Source organism: Anser brachyrhynchus (genome assembly GCF_964034855.1).
Source record: "Anser brachyrhynchus genome assembly, chromosome: 4".
In the NCBI taxonomy this organism is placed as follows: Eukaryota; Metazoa; Chordata; class Aves; order Anseriformes; family Anatidae; genus Anser; species Anser brachyrhynchus.
The window spans coordinates 21,030,282-21,049,336 of record NC_137698.1 but is presented as its reverse complement, the minus strand read 5'-3'; the positions used below and the strand labels follow the sequence as shown (position 1 = coordinate 21,049,336).

Here is a 19,055-nt window from a genome sequence, read left to right as displayed (position 1 = left end):
ACTGGAAATACTAAAACAGAGCATTCAAAATGTCATAAGCAATAACCCAGTGGTCACTCCCTTGGGGCAGGTATTTCCAGTGGGTTCTCTAAATCAGTCAGGTTGGGGGAACTTGTTACTTTTATCCTAGAACAGTTTGACAAGGGCATCTCTCAGACTAGCAAACATCTTTCAGTCAGGCTGCCACTTCAGATCAGCATTAATGTCTTCATTTTACACGTGGACTTGCTCAGAACATGGTGAAGTATATGAGTTTGTCTAAGCCTGAATCTAAATGAAAAAAATGGGAGCAGAATCCAGAGGATTTCTGTCAACCTAAGCATTTACAAACAATTATTTCAAAACCTGAGGCTTTTCATACTTACTCTTTAAATATGACTTCAGTTTCTTTAGATGAGCTACTATAGTCTCTGTAGTTCTCATGTCAGCAAATCTTCAAAGATGAGCTATTGTAAATAAATCGCTTCCCATACAGATTTTCAGAGTTTCCTCAGTTTTTCGTTGTTCGTTTCTCCCTCTGTTCCTTTCCTTGATAAAAGATTCAAGACATGTTTTCTTTTCTTATTGCTGACCCAGCTGTGTTTTGGGGGTGGTAGGGACTTCGAAAATTTCCCTTCCTTTTGTTTCCAGTCACTGAGACTTGCAGAAAAACACTGTTGCTCTTTTTGCCCAGAACTTTTTAAATACTGAGCTCTGTACTTTTTATTCTTTTCTTGTATTTTGTTCAGCCTAACAGTAATAACCATTCTCCAAGAAAAACTGACACGATGCTTTAGGACTGCCTGACAGTCTTCTGTCAGGTAACGTTTACTATAGCTGCTGAAAAATTAGATTTTTGACATCAGCATCATCTGTGCTTCCTCTTGGTGTTAGGTTAAATGTGCGTCGGATTTGAAGGCTGCATTTGTGGTGAAACCTTAAAGACTAAAATATTGCCATTTTGGCGTGTATGGTTAAGTTTTTTCTGCATTTTTTTAATCACAAATTGAGCATGAAGTTGCATATACTGTTAGAGCATCTCTCTCTACTAAGAGTAATCCTAATGGCTCTGCGCCAGGCTTCAGGGTCTTTGAGGTGAAAATAAATTATATCAAAGCCGTCCTTCTGAAGCTTCCAGTGGGCTTTTAAATGTGTCTCAAAATACTCTGCTAGGTAATAGCCTCTTTTTTTTTTTTTTTTACCCATGTATAGGAAACCGTAGCTGAGAAACGTCGTGTGTCAGGAGGGAGTTGCATACAGTTAGCAAATACTGGTTGTTTTCATTTTGGTTTGGGTTTTGGTGGTCTAAGTCCGCACTTCCTGGGGCATTATGGGCATCGTGTGTGTTAAATTTCCATAAATTTCATTGTTATAGCAGTATAGGTAAAAAAAAACAATTTAGTGCCCTCCTGGAGGGAGCCCTGATTAAAAGTGAGAAAATGAAATCAGAAGGTAGGGATCCAGGCAAGGGCAGGCTCTGCTGGTTCTGCCGCAGGTAGAACAAGCTCACTCTTCTACCTTCTAATCTGTCATTGCTTTTTTGTGGCGTGGACAAAACCCCTTTAAAAGGTCACATCTAGACACAGAAATACAGAGGCAAGTAGTACTTTGCAACCACCAGGCTCGTTTCCTTCAATGGTGCTGTGTGCATCAGATGGCTAAAAAAATACATCCCGAGTCTGCGTTCTGGAGCCCTAATGGAAATGGGAGGTGTTGCTGCTGGGGCGGGCAGGTGGAACTAACTCCATCCATTACAATCTCAGATTTGAGAATGGTGATCTTTTATTTGGTAAATTTGATAATTTTAATAGCAGTAACTTGCTATCCTGTAGTCCTGGCATTTCACGATAAACCTAGGGATTCAGCAGTGCTTTTGCTGAAACATTAATGACAGAAATCATGCAGCTTGCCCCTGGGAGCAGAGCCTTACTGCTTTGTAATTAAATGCAGCCCTTCAGTTATTAGAACCAAACTTGGTGTGACCAGGCTGTTAACTCTTCAGTGTTGAAACCAGCATCTCGGATTCTTTTTGACCCCTGTGCTTCCCAGCAAGTGTGTTTACATTGTGCTTGTGTTCAGTGGAGTTATGAGTGACGTCCAGTGTTGCTAATATTTATTATTTGTATTATTGCAGTGCCAGGAGACAACAACAAGCTTTTGTGAGCTGAGCTAAGCTCTGTACACATGCTTGGAAAGCAGTCTCTGACCTAAGGAGTTTACAGTCCATGCAGAATAGACAGGAGGAAGGACAGGGCATGCAGCTAATACTTGCTCAACCACACAGCAGGCAGACTCTGAGCTGGAAAAGGGCACGGATTCCTTAGCACAGAACTCCCGATTTCTGCATTATGTTACCATGTTACCCTCGGACTGAGGAGATACTCGGAGAACTTGCAGAATGAGATTTCTTTCTGTTACCTCTATGTTAACTAAAGATAAAACTTATTTAGTGGAAATATCATTAAACAACATAGAACTCCGTCCCTTGTTCATAAGATTAGATTCATCCCACTTATAAATTAAGATAGATTTGGTCACAAGCAAACCTCAAAGATCATGGAAGACGGTATTGCTGACAGTGGTTACATCACAGTGCTGTTTGATGGATCTCGAGTTCTTCGTTCCTCTTTGAGGAACTGCAGTAAGACAGGAGAGGTTAACACAAATGTCAAAAGGTGTTAAAGAGGAAGGCACAGAACTTCACACCTTTCTCTTTTTTTTGTTTTTGCATGCCTGCAGTACACAAGATAGAAAAAGCTGTTGGTTTCTGAATGAATATGAGAAAATGATTTATGGGCTTAGAGTAAAGCATATGTGCTTTTGACACATTTTTTTATTAGCATTTCTAAAAACAGCAGTAAAATCTGTTTATGAAGAGAAAGGATATGGTTTAGATTGTTCTGCAGCCTGATAAATCTGTTTTGTGAAGGTTTGTAGGAGGCAGGACTGTTTGTTAGAACTCTGGTTTTATTTTTTTTCCCCTTGTCTTGTTATCTTTCAGCTCAGAGCTAAGTGTTTGCTTTTCTATTTAGCTCTGAATATTGATTATGATTACTAAGCTGTTGTTGCTTTTAAGATAAACTTTGATTCGTACTCTCATTTATATTAAAGCCTTCGCTTGAAGGTCATTTTACACAGTTGGAAAGAATTATGTGGAACTGCAGTATAAATGATGAGACTTCTCTTTTTGTTTTTTTTTGTTTTTTACAACTCATATTTCATATAGGATCTAATTGCTGGAATATCTATTAGAATTTATTATAGTGATGTGCCATTACGCTTGTGTGTTTATCAGGAATAAATGTTTTTACACATGCATATGGAGATACGGAGCAAACAATAAATTCCTCCTTTTTCACATTAATGATGCAGTCACTCCCATTCTCTATTCTTAGAGCCACAGTTGTGAAGAAACTACTGAAGAATGCAGCACGAGAATTAATGAACAGGCCAGTTATGCTGCAAATAAGCTTCGTCAGCTAAATGACAAGCTCGAGTATAAGAAACAGGCTCTAAATTCCATATGTAATTCACCAAAACCCGACAAAAAGGTAAGTACCTTTGGTGTCTTCAGTCTTTTTTTTTGTTTGTTTAATATTGTCTGTTTATTTATGTAATATGCAATCATCTCAGGCTCTTCCTGGACAGGTCTGACGCATGTTTCAATCAGCCTGTTACCAAAAGTGAAATCAGAGCTTGGAGTTCACTGATTTTTTTCCATTTTTTTAAAGTTACTGTGAATAAAACTACAAATATGATTTATATTGTTTTGTTTGTCATAGCATAACGACCTCTCTCCCATAGTCTTGCTGCTCTGTCAGTAGCAAATAGAATTTCTTCCTTACATCTCTACCCACCTATATCTGTATAACTCTTCACGGCAGCTGATTCTGTGTCCCTGCCGCATCTGCAGTACTGCAGTTTAGGGATGTGCTGGTTCTGCTCCCTCTGCTGGCTTTGAAGTAGCACAGCACAGTATCATAATTCCAAATAGGTGATTGGCTCCCTTAAATAAAGGGGAAAAAAATAAGACGTGTTATAGTGACTGATTTCCTTTTAAGGAGCCAGAAGAAAGCTGCAGGACATACTTTCTTTGGACTAGAAATTCTGAGGGATGTGAAACTCTGGTTCTTTGGGCTTGGAGCATAAAAAAAAATAAAAAATTTTTTCTTCTCCCTTTACAGAATGCAACAGTTAAACAATTTAAGAACACATTCAGGCAGAAGCAGGGGATTTACATTTCGCTTAGGCCAACTTGTTACCCAGGATGATATTACAGGACCATTGTTCAGATGTTTTTCAAGTGTTGTGAGAACTGGGCCAAGCTTTGCAGGTGTTGTGAGCTTGTGGTTGTGGACAGTAGCGTGCAAGACCACCCTGGCCAGCTTCACTCCCTCTGTCCCTTCCACATTTTCCGTCTGCCAGAGGTTTCAACAGACAACTGGAAATGTGTCCTCAGCTCTTCTGGGGTGTCCTGTTCACAGCTGCTCTGCTGGCTGTGTGGCCTCAGCTGGAATTTTCTTCCCAAGTGGCAAGGGCACAGATGTGTCCCATTTTTTTATGCCTGTTTTACCACAGTAGCATTTACCTGTAGAGCTTTCAGATGAGTTTTTGAGTCAACAGTTTGAGAATATCTTGTCACAGGAACTTTATTTTTCAATTCTGGACATGGCAGGTAAAAATTTGTTTCTTGGTCATATGAAGGTTAAAAAAGAATTCAAAAAAAATCACAGTTGTAAGCCATATGAAGGGGAATGTCATGCCCATTTTGTATTACTTAAAAAAAAATATCTTAAGCTGTTCTTGGTTGTTCATTTTCTCTTTTTGAAATGCCTTTGCTGTGAGGCCCATGCAAAATGTGCAGGTCTGTAAGGGGCTTGTAGCACCACATTCAGCTCAGATGCCAGCCAGTCAGGAAGAAAACTGCTCATTTGAGTTGCGTGTGGGATACTGTTAGATTTAAAAGAAAATGCTCTGTAGGGAGAAGTCTTACTTTCAGCTCTTTCTGTGGAACATAAAGAGCAAGGAAGATGACGTGGAAGATGACAGGCAGTCTTAGGCAGCATCTCTTCTGTACAGGGCCTGCTGCCATTCAAGATAACCTGATTTTTGGAGATGTGTGACTGAGGTGCCACTTCCTCTGGGTGTGTGTGTATCTCATGCCTGAAGCACAGGGGTTGTCCCCCTCTAGTCCATGAGTGCAGTCTCATCTCATCCACTGTAAATGTGCATGGGCAGTGTTTTTTCTAGGGTTCAATCTTATCCCCAGTAGCAAGGCAAAGCTTAACATTCCCCACCCAGAGTGCTTCCTACTGCCTGCAAAACCTTGTTTACAGAATAAACTGGATGACACAGTTAGTGAAATGAAACAGGACGGCTTTGAACTAAAATCCCTCCAATTTCCACAGAATTCCTGACAGAGGTAGAGGCATTTTTTTTGTTAACTTGGTAGGTCTTTTCTATTTCCAGTGGTGAATATAAAACTCACTGTAAGAAACTGCAAGAGAAGCTTGTATAGCCAGCTAGAGTTTAAGTTAAAATTTGTAACACAGGCAAAAAGAATTACTAAACTGTAAAGAATTACTAAGAATTACTAAGCCAGTAAGAACTACAAAATAAGTGCTAAACAAAAGCAGGTGTTACTGTGTATGCATGAGTTAGGCCATGCCATTTATTTCTGTAGCATTACAGTTTTAAAATATTTTCTTTGATATAAGACACAGTATATAATTAAATCCTTATTTATTTTTTACATTTGCATTACATGCTCCCTTTCCGTTCTTGAGAAATAACTATGTTCTTTCAGTACCCTTGGGGAGAAGGGATTGTACCTCTTTTAAAGTAGTATTTTCCCGCTTTTTTTTTTGCTTCTAAAATATTTTTGTCTTTGAAAAAATATATATCTTTGAAACAGAATAATAAAATTGAACCAGTAGTGCTATAAAGTTTTAGTATTTGTTTTGTAAGGATAGCAGCTGTTTACTTATGATGGGGCCTTAAAAGTTCTGTGTTTTTCAGTTGTTCCTGGATGACGCTTATAGGAGATCTTTCAAGGTGACCACAAAGCAATCTGTATTCTGATAGTTTATTGTATCCTGAAGGTTAGCTATATGCTGGAAGGTTGTCATATAGCTGCTCTGTAGACAATCTTTCATCTTACAAGAGAAAAATTCTGAGAAAGTTACTATAGCTCTGTAAAATCTTTTGCCAGGATGTACCACTTGTGCTACAAGTTTTACAGCTAAGTCTCATAAAATTGGTGCGTGGTATATTGTATTTTTTTTTTTTAAATTGTCAGCTTCTGCTGCTGCATCTCTAATGTTACATTTTATATGTATATTTCCACCTTTTCTTGTTGTACTGTCTCCTGCTAGTAGGCATGGTTACTTATTTTTTGCTGATGTTTTAAGATGCATTATTTCTCCTTTGTGAGATTATGGCTGTGAGCCGTCTTGATTAGAACATCTCTTCTTCAATGTGTAGTTTCCACAAGAATAAATTCTCCACTTCCCAACCGAAAATGAACTAAGAGGTAGCTTCTTGGGTAGTTGTTACCATAGCTAAGTTACTGGCAACGAAATCTATTCTCAGGTTCTTTCATCGCATCATGTATATCTGAAATGGGAAAAATGGTAAGGAGGATGCCTCTGGTAATTGGTGTTGCAATAATTGCAATTTCAAGTTTATACAAAATGTATAGTATGTAAATTGTGTAATATGTAATTGTATCTGAAGTACCTCTTTGATCCTTATAGCGTAATAGAATCTTGTCTTTCTAACTTGCTTTTCATTTTAGTATTGGGGTTGACCTTTGAGATTAATGTATTTCCCAAGTCTACAGAAGATATCATAGATTTTCTCAGTTATGATTTTCTTTTCCATGTGAATGTTTCTCTCTCCTGTCTTTTGTACTGTCTATTCTTTCTGAATAGTGTTCTCAGAGATATAACTAGACATGTTACACAAGCTTTTTCTTACCAATGGTAATTGATGAATTTTCCTCTGCAGATTGTTTCTAAGCTGAAGGATGAAATCACTCTGATGGAGAGAGAGCACAATGACCTTCAGCTGCACATTGCAAGAACAGACTGGTGGTGTGAGAATCTTGGCATGTGGAAAGCCTTCATAATCTCAGGCGAGGTACGTTTTTTTTTTGTTGTTTTGTTTTGTCTTCTGGGTCAGTTCAAACTTGCTCAAGAGAAGAATAAAAACCTGTATATACTTTCCTAATACCTTTGTGTATACTTCATATTTACTTGGGGGGGGGGGGGGGGGGGGGGGGAGAAATAACCACTTCTGAGCTCCACCTTTCTTTCCCAAGTGAGTACTATGATACATATACAGATGTTCCCAGTGCTCAGACTCTGTTGTAATGAAGTTGTAAAAATACCTGTATATACACGAGCAGGTTTTGGCATTGGGTAATTTGCTATCTTAAGGGCATTATTTTTCGTCAGAACTGCCTCATGTTATATTACCATGCTGTCATGCTTGAGCACAGTTGTCTCTTCGGTATGCCTCAAAACTCACTGACTGTAAATGAAGAAATTCAACAGGTTGAAAAGGCAATGTACTATTTTAAAAACTACATTCTCATTGTGTGAGTTTCTGGGTTTGTTTTAATGCTGTTGAGAACAGTGAAGCTCTTAATTTAAGTGTTCTATGCAACTTTTAAAGCTGTGTTTTAAAAAACAGCAGCATCATATGCAGCAAAACTGTGGAACAGCAGCTTTCTGGTAAGGGTCCCAATCCAGAACTGCCCAGTATCTCCTTTATTGCTAAATGAATATGTGGTTCTGCTAAATGTGAGAGAAACTGGGAGAAAATTATAATGAGTTAGTGCCTTAACTGTATTTTACAAGAAGTACTGGATTAGATAATTAAATGTAGGTTTGTATTAATTGTGCTGTTTGCAGCTCTGTGCTTCAAAGGGTAGGCTGGAGAAAATATTAATGTTGTGCTTTTCCATGTTAATTAATTGCTTGGGAATGTTCTGGCCACAGTTGATGATTTCAGGAACATGAGTAGGTGACATTGTCCTCCTATCTGCAAAATACGCTCTTGCTAATCCCAGCATGTTGGTCTGTGATTTGAGAGAGAGAAATTTGGTGGCCCTGCGTTCTTTGCAGAGAAGCTTAGTAAAAGTAAATGTTGCTGTAGAATTGGAGCTGAAAAGTATAATAGCCTGTCATCAACCTTTTAAACTGATTTACTAATGCAGTTAATGGATAATGCACAAAAATCTAGAATTACTTATGGCTTGGAAAAATGTATGTGTCCCCCCTTAGCCTGTGTTCTCTCTCAGGTGAATCTTGCAGTCTTTAAAGCTTTGAGTCATAAAAATGCAATATTTGAAAAAAAAATAAATAAAAATGATATGAATAGTGTAACCCATAAGAGTTGTGTGGTAACTGACGTTTCTGAATAAAAAAAAAAAAAACAAAAAAGAAAAAAACAACAAACAAATTTGGAGACTTGGTGTTTTGGCTGTTTGATAGTGGTTGAAAAAAAGACTACAGAAACATGCAGAATGAAGGGGACCTGTGATAAGGTCCCCGTGAAGGTCCCCTTCGTTCTGCATGTCCCCTGGAATTAGACTCTGTCTGAGTCACATCTCCCGTACGAGCGGGTATAAAACTGACAACTATGTAAACTAATGTGCTTTACTTCCCTTTAGGGGTTTTGGACTTTCATATTGTTTCATATTTTAGCAGACCTTCTGTCTTCCCTGTCTGAAGAAGACTGTTTCAGAGAATAACTTTTGTATTTTATTTTAAATCTATTGAGTTCTTAAAGAATGGAGTTAATAGATTTGAACAAGGTGAAAAAATAGCTTGTCTTATTTATTTAAGTACATCAGAATTTTGGGTGTGTATGCTGAGTGGGAGTTAGGAAAGCTGGCTTCCTGTGAATTGAGGAAAACAACGGTGTGCTGGATACATCTTCTTTGAGGTCTGCGTGCTTAAAAGGGGCTGCAGGCATCAGTCTAGCAGCCTTTATTTTACTGCTGCACAGCTTGGGGGGGCAATTTTGGAGAGCTGCTCAGACTGAGCACATTTGCAGTGAGTCATGGGCTTGTTGACTGGTGTAAGGAGAGGCCTGATTTTTGTTCATGGTTAATCACTCCTGGCGGATGGCTGGACCAGCCTTAGTGTTTCTTACAGGTGATTCAACAGCTTTCCTTGGCAGCTCGTTACTCTGCTGGTTTTATACCTTTTGCTAATGTAAAGTTTAAATTTTCCCTACTGCAGCTAATAGCTATAGCTTCTCCTGGAAAGATTTAATATTTATTCTTTATTTATTTTTGCAATATTTCTTTGAAAGCTTGTTGCTGTGAGCACGCTCCACGTGGCCCTAGTAAGAGGAGCTGACCTCCTTGTGGAGGAGGCTGTGTGTTAACGTCCTTGTTCCTGTCTATCTCTGTCCACTTCAGGACTTTGTGTCTTTGTGAACGAGGCATCTATGGCACTCTGGTAGATGGTAAATCCTGAAATAATGAATGTTTATATTGTCTTGAGGCTCTGGAGTTGCTGTGAATGCAAAAAATAAATTAATGAAATAAAACCCAATAGCCTGAAGCCTCTCTGGGTACTCTTGAGGGCTGATTCTATCCATAGGTATCAGTGAGTAACCTGAAAGGTTTGCACGGAAGCTGAGAAAAGGGACTGAGAAAGGGCTGAGGATGAGACTTTCGGAAATTTTATCTTAAGATCTAATTCTGAGAGTCTTTACTAGTGCTGTGGGATGATCAGGGATGAGCCCATCAGAAAACCTTCAAAATTGCAAAGCCAAATTCAAAGAACTTTAAAGCAAACCCCAAAAGCACTAAATCTCATTTCCTTAGTATGCTTTTCTAGCTTCTACTTACAAACAACAGAAAAATAACTGGAGGGATGAAAAAGTCAGATGTGTTACTGGATGTGCACAGAGCCCTCTAAAATACAGTGCACCATATTAGGGGCAGTCTTGAGACCTGTTGTCATTCATTGCTTTTGTTAGTGACCAGAGCACAAACAGGGAGTTCATGGTAATGTAATGAATGAGGAACTTCTATGAGAAGTGAAAGTCCTCTCATTTGCTTAGTGTAGCAGAAGAAAGACTCGGGGGAATAGGACTATTTTTAAAAGTGCATCAACAGGGTAGCCTTGGGGGTGGCGAAGACTTGTTGGAACAAGCAGTAAAGGAGAGATTGGAGATTAGAAGGAAGCTTCCAGTGACCGAGGTGAGGGTGTCTTTAATATAGGGATGGAAAAGCAACTTGCTTCTTGACTTTGACTTCATTCATCGTAGCAGTTGTATGAGATGGTGCCTGTTGTAGCAAAAGACTAGATCTCTTCTTTAGAAGACCCCCATCACCTTATTTTTCTGTATTTTCCACTCGACTCACTAATTCTGAAAAACAAGCACACAAGTACTGAAGTTGGTCACAAATTTTGCTTTCTTAAGGAGGTCATGAGAACTTCTAGATTTTTACATAACGACACTTGACTGAACTTGTGTCTCCATCTAGTAATTAGAATGCAAATGGTTTTGTACACAGAAACTAATGTGGAAACAGAGTACTAATTCCCCCCATGCTGAGAATACAATTCCAGAAGGATGAATATCCTTTGGTTAGAATTCAGATTATCCTACACACGTGCAAGTCCCTGCCTTGTGGACAAATCTGTAACAGGGAATAATCTGCATGACTCAAACCAGCGTTTTCAGCACTGATCTCCCAGTTCTCAAAAACAGCTGCCAGGAGACGTTTGTTTTCACCTACGAACACAAGTCCAGTCTAGCTCAGGGGCAGAAAGGGTGATGGAGAGCCCAGGACAGCCCCGCCGCTCTGACCCACCTTCTGGAGGCTTCTATTGCAGCATCTCCTTTTGCAGCAGTCTGGTAGAGAAAGCAGAGAGAGGCAGTTCCCACATAGCTGTGCTTGGAACCAGGCACGGTTTGGGAAGTTCAGTCTGGTGCTTTGTGGTCCGTCTGGATGCCGCTGCAGTTTTTCTGTAGAGAGATGTGAAAGCTAGGATGTTCAGATAGTACCCCAGTGGTCCTTGGCAGATGCAGGAAGAGAGCGTTGTAGGAATATTCTCTTTGTACAGCTGAGCAGCTGTAAAAGACGCAGGTGTGTTTTAACTGCGTGCCTTTTGCAGTGGTGATGGAGCACTCTTCAAAGTACCTGTCAGTAGCATTAAGCATTGTCAGACTTCCACAGGTTTCTCAGAAAATGTGTCATAATTGTGTGCATTTTAGAGTTTATTCTTTCTTTTTAAATTTTATTAGCTGGATATTCTTAAAAAAAAAAAAAAAAAAAGAAAAAAAGCCTGGAAAGCTTAAAAATTGATTACTTTCCTCAAAGAGATGCGGTGAGAGTGGTATTCTGTAACTACCTTTCTGTTACTTGAATGTATATTAAGATAAACACTTGAGGTTTTGGTTTGGCATTCAGTTTGTGTTTTCTGTAGGTTATTTGATGTCACCTTCACGAAAAGACTTAAATTTTGCCTTTTAAAAACAGCATGCAGATCTCTTTTTTTAAACCCTATTCCTCTGTATGACTGATATTGCAGGATACTTCTATGTGGGAGCTAGTCAGAAACAAAACCTGTACAAAAAGCTATGTCTTATATGCATTTCTCAAATATGACTAATCTATATAGCAGTCTCATTTACATAAATAATCAGAAATCTATTACCATTAGGCCAAAAAGGTGAAGTTCTGGGTGGCATATGGAAACAAGAAACAATGCGGTAGCACATTTAACTTCTTTGCCGTAGTTTTCCCGTTTGCACAACGAAGTTAAGCACTCTTCCTTCCTCTGGCTGCTCTCTGGCTTGACTCAGTGAAGTTGTGAGTCCCTTGGAAACAGACGTGGCATGGGCACCACGTGTGCTGTACGTGCAGAATGGGCTCCGGGGGCTCGGTGAGAGCTCGGAGGCAGCCCCAGCTGCGGCGGCGAGCTCAGCACGAGCACTGGGAACGAACAGAAGGAACAGGGAGCAGGGAGAGTGCACGGGAAGGGAAAGCTGAAGCACTGGTAAGCAATCAGAAACCTTGAAAGCTGAGATAATACCTACAGCTGCTGGAAGAAAACATGTCACGGACGTTTCATTGCTGATGGACAGCATTGCAAAGATGTGTGTAAGGCTTTGCCTAAAATAGTGGCTAGCAGAGGACTGATTCAGAACTAATGTAGCATTCTGGCTAAAGTTTGGTCCGCTAAGGGTACTGCTCAATGAAACAAGCATGGTATGGTGATGAGTGAATTTGCAAGCCAGTTGTCTGGCAGCACAGATGTTCCACTCTTTTCTTTCCCTTCAGAGTAATATACCGTATCTGTATTCCGCCCCCCCCCCCCCCCCCCCCAAGGTCTTAGAAGAGAATGGAGAACAAGTGCCCTGTTACTCTGTCATGGTGAGTTTACAAGAAGTTGGTGGAGCTGAAACTAAGAACTGGACTGTTCCCAGGAAGCTCAGTGAGTTTCAGAACCTGCACCGGAAGCTCAGCGAGGTACGAATCCCAGCGGAGGGAGAAGATGCAAATTGTTAAAAATTGTTAGTATGGTGGATGGAGGGGGAGGAAAAAAGAACACTGGAAACCACATTAAAAATATTACAAGTTGTTTAGCCCAGTCTTTTGACTTTTACCCTTTTCAAGTTCATTTTCTATTCACATATTCCTGGCCTCTGCCAGATGTTCATAAAATGTATTTACTTTTTTTTCTTAAATAATGAATGTTTTACTGAACTGACCCGATATCCAGATAATACATGTACTGCACTATCATGCAAAAGCCTGCTTTAAAAAACAGATTTTGTCTCTGTCTTCCAGGGAGGTATTAAAAATGACAGCTTTTTGGGACAGAGAATATTTACTCTTTAATCTGCTGTAACCTTCCTGTCTGATAAAAGGTAGATAATGGTGTTGTGAGTAGGGGAAAGGGTTCAGTTGTAAGCCCATAGTGGGTAAGGGAAGGTGTTTTTCAGCATACTGAGCAGGGTGTGGATGGCAGATGAGAATACAAAGTCTGATTTCCGTTTTGAACCAGAACCACTGTTTTGTTTTTCTGCACATGTGCATTAAGTGAGCTGCCCTTTCTCCTACAGTGCTTTCCATCATTAAAGAAAGTTCAGTTGCCTTCCCTCAGCAAGCTGCCCTTCAAGTCCGTAGACCAGAAATTCATGGAGAAGTCCAAGAACCAGCTTAATAACTTTCTGCAGGTAAGAAGACAGACTGTGGAGTAATGAGGGTACCAGAAGTTAAGACATAGCTGTAGGTTCACCTCTTTTATGCCAAAAGGATTTGATGACCACAGTTATATTCCTTACACCTCACTTCTACAGCCACTGTTTGGAGAATCCTAGTGCTCTGTTGTGTCTTTATTTACCCTCCCTTTTGTGAATGATTGATCCCTCTCTTATGTTCCCTGCAAGTCAGTGTTTGAGTAGCCACTCTGCCCTTTCTCTCTCTGGGGGGTCTTGGTGGGCAATTTTTTGTTGTTGTTGATTGATTGTTTGTTTCTGTTTTTTAAACCCATCCTCACCTCTCTATTCTTTCTAGTTAAGACTTCAGGTGGTTCATTTGAGAGACAGCATGTCCTGTCCCATTCTCAGCTACAGCCTGCAGTGGCTCTAAAGAGGTCTTTGTGAAAGGTCAATGACAGCAGAGCGTTTTCTTGCTTAGTCCCACACAGTCTGGGTTCGCTGCATGGTCAGTCAGCTTGAGAGGCTTTAAGCAGAGAAGAGGTTTTGTGCCTCCAGCAGGGTGAAAGGAGAAGTGGCTCGTCTTTCTGCTTGGCTTTGGTGTCTGTGAACTAGGCTAATAATGCTGAGACATGCTTTAATTGAACTGAATGCATTGTATGATTACTGTTTTTAGGTCACCTAGAGCCTCAGGTGGACAGCTTCATTATTTAGTTTAAAATCAAAAGATATTCTTAGGACTGAGTGTGATTTTGCTTATTGGGAGCAATTTGTCTTTAGACTCAGGTAACACCTACAAATTACACTTAGAGTGTTTGCTTTTTATTTTAGGGTAACCGGTATTCTGTATGGCTGCTTTTTAAAATGGACTACTTGAATTCACAATGCACATGTAATTCATGTGTTCAGTGGAGACATGGAGCCTGCAGACTAAAAAAAGCTGCAATTAAGAAAAAAGTAGTTGGATGATACCAATATGAAAGGCATCGTTTTAGACTTGAGTTACATTTCTATTTGCCAGGGACTATGGTATTACCAAACATTGCTGTAAAGAAGCCAGGAATGCTTCCCTTCAGGGTAACGTAATTGGCCATCTGGATTCTTTCACAATGAGAATGGGGCTAAACTGGAACTGAGTGCCTGTAGATTTCAGTATGAGCTCTGGTTGTTCCTATACTGATAGGATTTCCAACTTTGTAAAAAAAATTGTGTTAAAATTAAGTAATTGTGAATCTAATGGCTTTTTCTTAAGTGCACTTGTGATCTTTTAGGAAATACGTAAAATGCAGGGGGCAAGCTTTATGTCTTTCTCTCTTGTGTCTTGCTTCATGCTTTTGATGGTGCCATTATATTCCTTGCTCCCTGATGGCTGTACAGTGGTTGCCCATGTTACGAATAGAAATGCTAGTACCAGCAGCAGAAAACTGCACAGGAACACTGTGAGCTTCTCCTCACTTGACCGGTGCTCCTTCTTCCCATTTCTTGCATGCAGGAGCCTGGTGGCTACCAGAAGGGGAACTGTTTTTATTTTCTGATCCGTGCATTGTCACCAGAAACATTCTTAAAGAGTGGCTTCTCCTGTCCTGTGGGCAAATAGAGGTTAGCAGTAACCCCACTGAAATTACTGGTCTAGTGTGAGAGCTTGAGGCAGCCCGTGCGTGCACGATCGTTCTTTGCAGGGACACGTAACCTTAAAAGAACTTTTGTGAGACGGTTGAGGAATGGAATTCGTGGCATAAGACGTGGAGGGTGGAATTTCTCAAACCTTCTGTCCCTGTGTGCAGACAGATGGGTGCTCCTAGGGTGTGCCAGATGTCTGAACAGGAGAGTTGAATCGTACCTCAGGAGTCAATGTTATCTCTCTGTTGACTAAAAAGAGAGCACAGAGCAGATGGCTCAGATGTAAGGGTTGATGCTATATATGCCAAAGTTGTCTAACATGCATGAAGTTGAGATGAGTTTGGCTGATAGTAACCAGTCCTCAAGTGCTAAGTTAATTTGATCTTTGATTAGCTAAGAAATAGTAAATAACAAATCCTGTAACTGTCACTTTGAAGTACAATACTTCACAACAAATGTCTTACAAATTGAAGCTTTGTGTTTAAAAAAATGAAGTTGTAAGATTAAAAACCTGACTGACTTCTTAAAATACAGTTATCACACTGTGAAGTGTCTGTGAGGCATGAACTTTTTTTTTCTTGTTCTACTTCTGAGCCACATCTTAATTGGTTTTATTGGCTGGCCTGACACATTTTGTTCCTTAACAAGAAATATTTAATTGATGTGTTGTTTCTGTCATTGTTTTTCTTTAATAGAAATTGCTCTCTGATGAAAGACTCTGTCAAAGTGAAGCACTTTATGCCTTCTTGAGCCCTTCTCCAGAACACCTCAAAGTTATCGATGTGCAAGGAAAGAAGTCATCTTTTTCACTCTCATCATTTCTTGAACGCCTTCCTGGTGATCTGTTTTCTCATCAGGAGGTAAGTAGTAGAAAAGTAATCTTCCCAGATTTAATTACTTAGCCAAAGTAAGCAAGAAGAGGCATTATTATAATACATCTGAATGGCAGGTAATATTGGAAGGCATTTTGAAAGGTCATTTTTAATTTACTGTAAGTGAACAAAGAGTCAGAAATGAGAGCTGTTTATGACTTCAGAAGGTATTTTTTAATGAAATGTTTCCTGCCCTTTGATAAATATATATAGGCAAGTGTGTAACCTATCACAAATTAATGAAATGCAGTCCATGTGGGATTGCTTATTTGTTATAGCAGAATTTCCCACTTTTTATGCTCTGGGCATGCATATTGTTGAGAGTTTTAGACATGTAAAAATGATCATCTCTTAGGAAGCTTCTCTTGGCAGGGAGCAGCTGTGTGTCTTTAATAATTTCTGGATAACTTCTGAAGAAAAGCTGCTTTTGACAAAGAATGTCTGCAAGTGGTATAGGCTTGCATAGACAGGTGGTAGCCCGTGGGGCCAAACAGGTTGATGCATTTGATACTAAGTCATAGAAACAAACAAACAAAACCCCCTTGTCTTTCAAGATTCAGGAAAGAATAGATTAGTGACTAAAATAGCTCATCGACTAAAAATCCATGGTGCTCTGTCATGTGTGGTTCATGTTGCAGATACATGACCTTCAGGGAGCTGTTTCCATTACCAGTTATTTGTTATATGAAATAATTCTTTTGTTAAATGGTGTAGCTGTCTGTAGTGGCTGGGCCTTCTTCAGGATAAATGGAGTTTGGGAAACTTGTGCAGGTCTAGGCTGTTAATAGACAAAAAGTTGGCCTTGCATCTCTTAGGAGTAAGAATATCCTATATATTCTCATTTTTTTCAAAATTGAGCTGTATTTCCACCTAGATAGTGAATGTATGCATGCTATTTCAGAGTAATAAATAAAGAGTATGAGACACTCATTCTACTTTTTGGCAGAAGTACTTCAGTTCTAAAGAGGGAAGAGTGTGTTCGCTAAAATAACTGTTAGGTAGAAGTAGCATCAAGCAAAGAAACATGAAGCTATTAGTGTTTCTCTGTTTCATGGAAAAACATCCGCAAGCAAAAAGCCAGACCACATGTGTATTGCATTACTTGAGTGCGTAGGAGGAGATAGGAAATATGGGAGACTTGTAATGAGGGAGGGAGACAGGGAGAAGAAAGAAACGAAGAAGCAGAAATGAAACTGAAAAATGAAGGAAATGGAATAAAAAAGGCCCTGAGAATGTGGAAGCAGGAATCAGAACATACCTTCTAATCGGTTTTAATTTAATAGCGTTTCTTCTTACTTGTAGGATTAGCAGCTTAATATTGCTAGCCTGTATTATGCTGGTACTACGCAAATGCACATGAAGTCCATCCCGTTTCACATCCATCCATCTTCGCTCTCCTCTCCCCTCCTTCCTAAACATAAACATGAGAGAAGAGAATACAGATAGAGGAGTATAGGAAACTGTTAGACCCTCCGAGTCTGTGCGGTACAAAGGCTTGTCCTAGTTTAAACATAGTGATAAAATTAAATGGAGGTAGGGGAATTGTGAGCAAGTCTGGGGCGAGCTCCAATTTTTCTCAGACACGCTGGTCTTTCAGTTGGGGGTTTTTAGATCAGCTCGGTCTTGCTCAGTGATCGCAATTTGGGTTATTTACTACAGCATTTAAAGTAGGGTTATAAATCGTTTGGTCTGAAATCATTAACGCAGTTACTTGTTAAATCACGCATTACAGAGTTGTTACAGTTGGGTTTTCTCTGTAACAAAGAATTCCTGTTTTATTCCATATTGGACTCTATTGAAGAGCATGCTTTCTTAAAGCTTTCTTTGTCTCTTACATCTTGTCTTACTTTCTTCAAATGTGTTAGAGCAACAGTATTACCTCGAGTGCTGTTTTCAGGATTATATATTGCAGCAATTTTAAATCGCATATAAACAACCCCTTGGATGGGGTTAACTTCAGAATGTGTTTCTTAACTTTCAAGACCAAAAACGAATTAGAGGAAAAATACAGCCTATGCTATCTAGAAGAGGGTTTTCAGGTTTATGAAGCGTTAATGAATAGAAAATTCACTGTGGTGTAAGAATTCACACTTCTCATTGCATTTTCTAAATGAGAAGGGATTTACTGAAGGGCAGTAAAATAGAGCAGGAACCTAAGAGAGGTCATCAGATTCATCCTTCTGCTCCAAATAGGCTCAGCTGTACCAGCAAAATTCTTGGCATGTCTGTAATGTTTTGAAACCTCCAGTGACTGATGTTCTGCGGCTGAGCAAGGCAGTGTGTCTCAGTTCTCAGCTCTCTTCATGGTTATAAAATTGTTCTTTCTAACTAACCTAAATCTCCCTTAGTCTGCTAGCTCTTGTCCTGTCTGCAGCAAACACAGAGCTGTCTATTCCCTTTCTTTACATTAAGCCTTTTTGTTTGGGTTAGGATCACCTCATTTATCAGGAGTCACTACTTTCCTTTGGTCTTCCATTCTTTTGTTTCTTAGATTGAGCAGCCTGTTTCTACTAGTTATTGTTATGTTTTATGTAGTTCTTAAGGTTTTCCTCTGCACTTATCCAATAATACTAGTTTTTCTTGGAAATGTTTCAAAATTAGTCACCAGCTGTTGTTCCCACTAGGTTTTCCTATTCCTATGTATTGAACTCATTTATATATATATATATGTGTGTGTGTGTGTATGTATACATATATATATATATATATATACACACAAACACACATACATGTCTGCCTGTCGTATGGACAGTATTCCTGCTTACAGATCATGGTGGCATGCCTGCCTTTTTCACATGCCCTCGGGTTTGTTTTTCTTTTCTGTACTATTACCCATTCCAATTATTTCATTTCCTGCATTATTGCTGCTTTGCATCTGTACTTACCAAATTGCACCCGGTGAGCTCACCTGCAAATTCAGTAAGCTTGTTTTCTGTTCTGTTGCCCAAAGGGTTAATGAAAATATGGAATGATGTCTATTATGGAAAATTAAATAAAACATAATTTCTTGAATATATAAAATAATGAAGGGCCAAGAAGTCTGTTGGCCAGAGGAAGATGGTGAGCAGGGCTGGAGTTTGTTCTAGTCTCTGTCCCTGGAGAAAACTCTGTTCATTGTCAGTAAATCTGTGTGTTTGTGTGGCAGGACAGGCACTGATTTGTGGCTTCCTCATGTGGTGTTTCTTGTCAGTACGATGTGGTTTTTTGTTCCTTGCCCTAAATCACAGCTTAGCCTACAGAACACTTTAAAAGCTGGGTACTCCTCAAGCTATGGAAGTCAGTAAAAGCGGGGTCTATGGGGAATTTTATGGTGCACTTCAGTGTGGTAGGGTTTTTTTTCTTTCATTTTTTCTGGTTTTGAGAAGAGAAATAGCATAGAATAGAGAATGA

At 39.5% G+C, this 19,055-nt stretch overlaps 1 protein-coding gene and 1 long non-coding RNA gene across 5 annotated transcripts in view; one reads left to right on the top strand and one right to left on the bottom strand.

The window, feature by feature from the left end:
* The window catches only part of SNX25 (sorting nexin 25), a 90,512-nt gene that overhangs the window by 63,328 nt on the left and 8,129 nt on the right, over positions 1–19,055 (top strand). For all 4 annotated transcript variants that reach the window (XM_080590144.1, XM_080590142.1, XM_080590143.1 and 1 more), the window contains 5 exons: positions 3,375–3,530; positions 6,988–7,119; positions 12,341–12,481; positions 13,078–13,191; positions 15,489–15,653. In XM_080590144.1, the coding sequence (XP_080446270.1) occupies positions 3,375–3,530; positions 6,988–7,119; positions 12,341–12,481; positions 13,078–13,191; positions 15,489–15,653 (708 nt within the window). The remainder of the gene's footprint in view (positions 1–3,374; positions 3,531–6,987; positions 7,120–12,340; positions 12,482–13,077; positions 13,192–15,488; positions 15,654–19,055) is intronic.
* On the bottom strand, positions 7,245–12,331 carry LOC308194870. Its single transcript, XR_013950955.1, has 2 exons — positions 11,667–12,331; positions 7,245–10,974 (listed from the first exon to the last, which is right to left on the bottom strand). It is a non-coding gene; the product is annotated as an uncharacterized lncRNA (long non-coding RNA).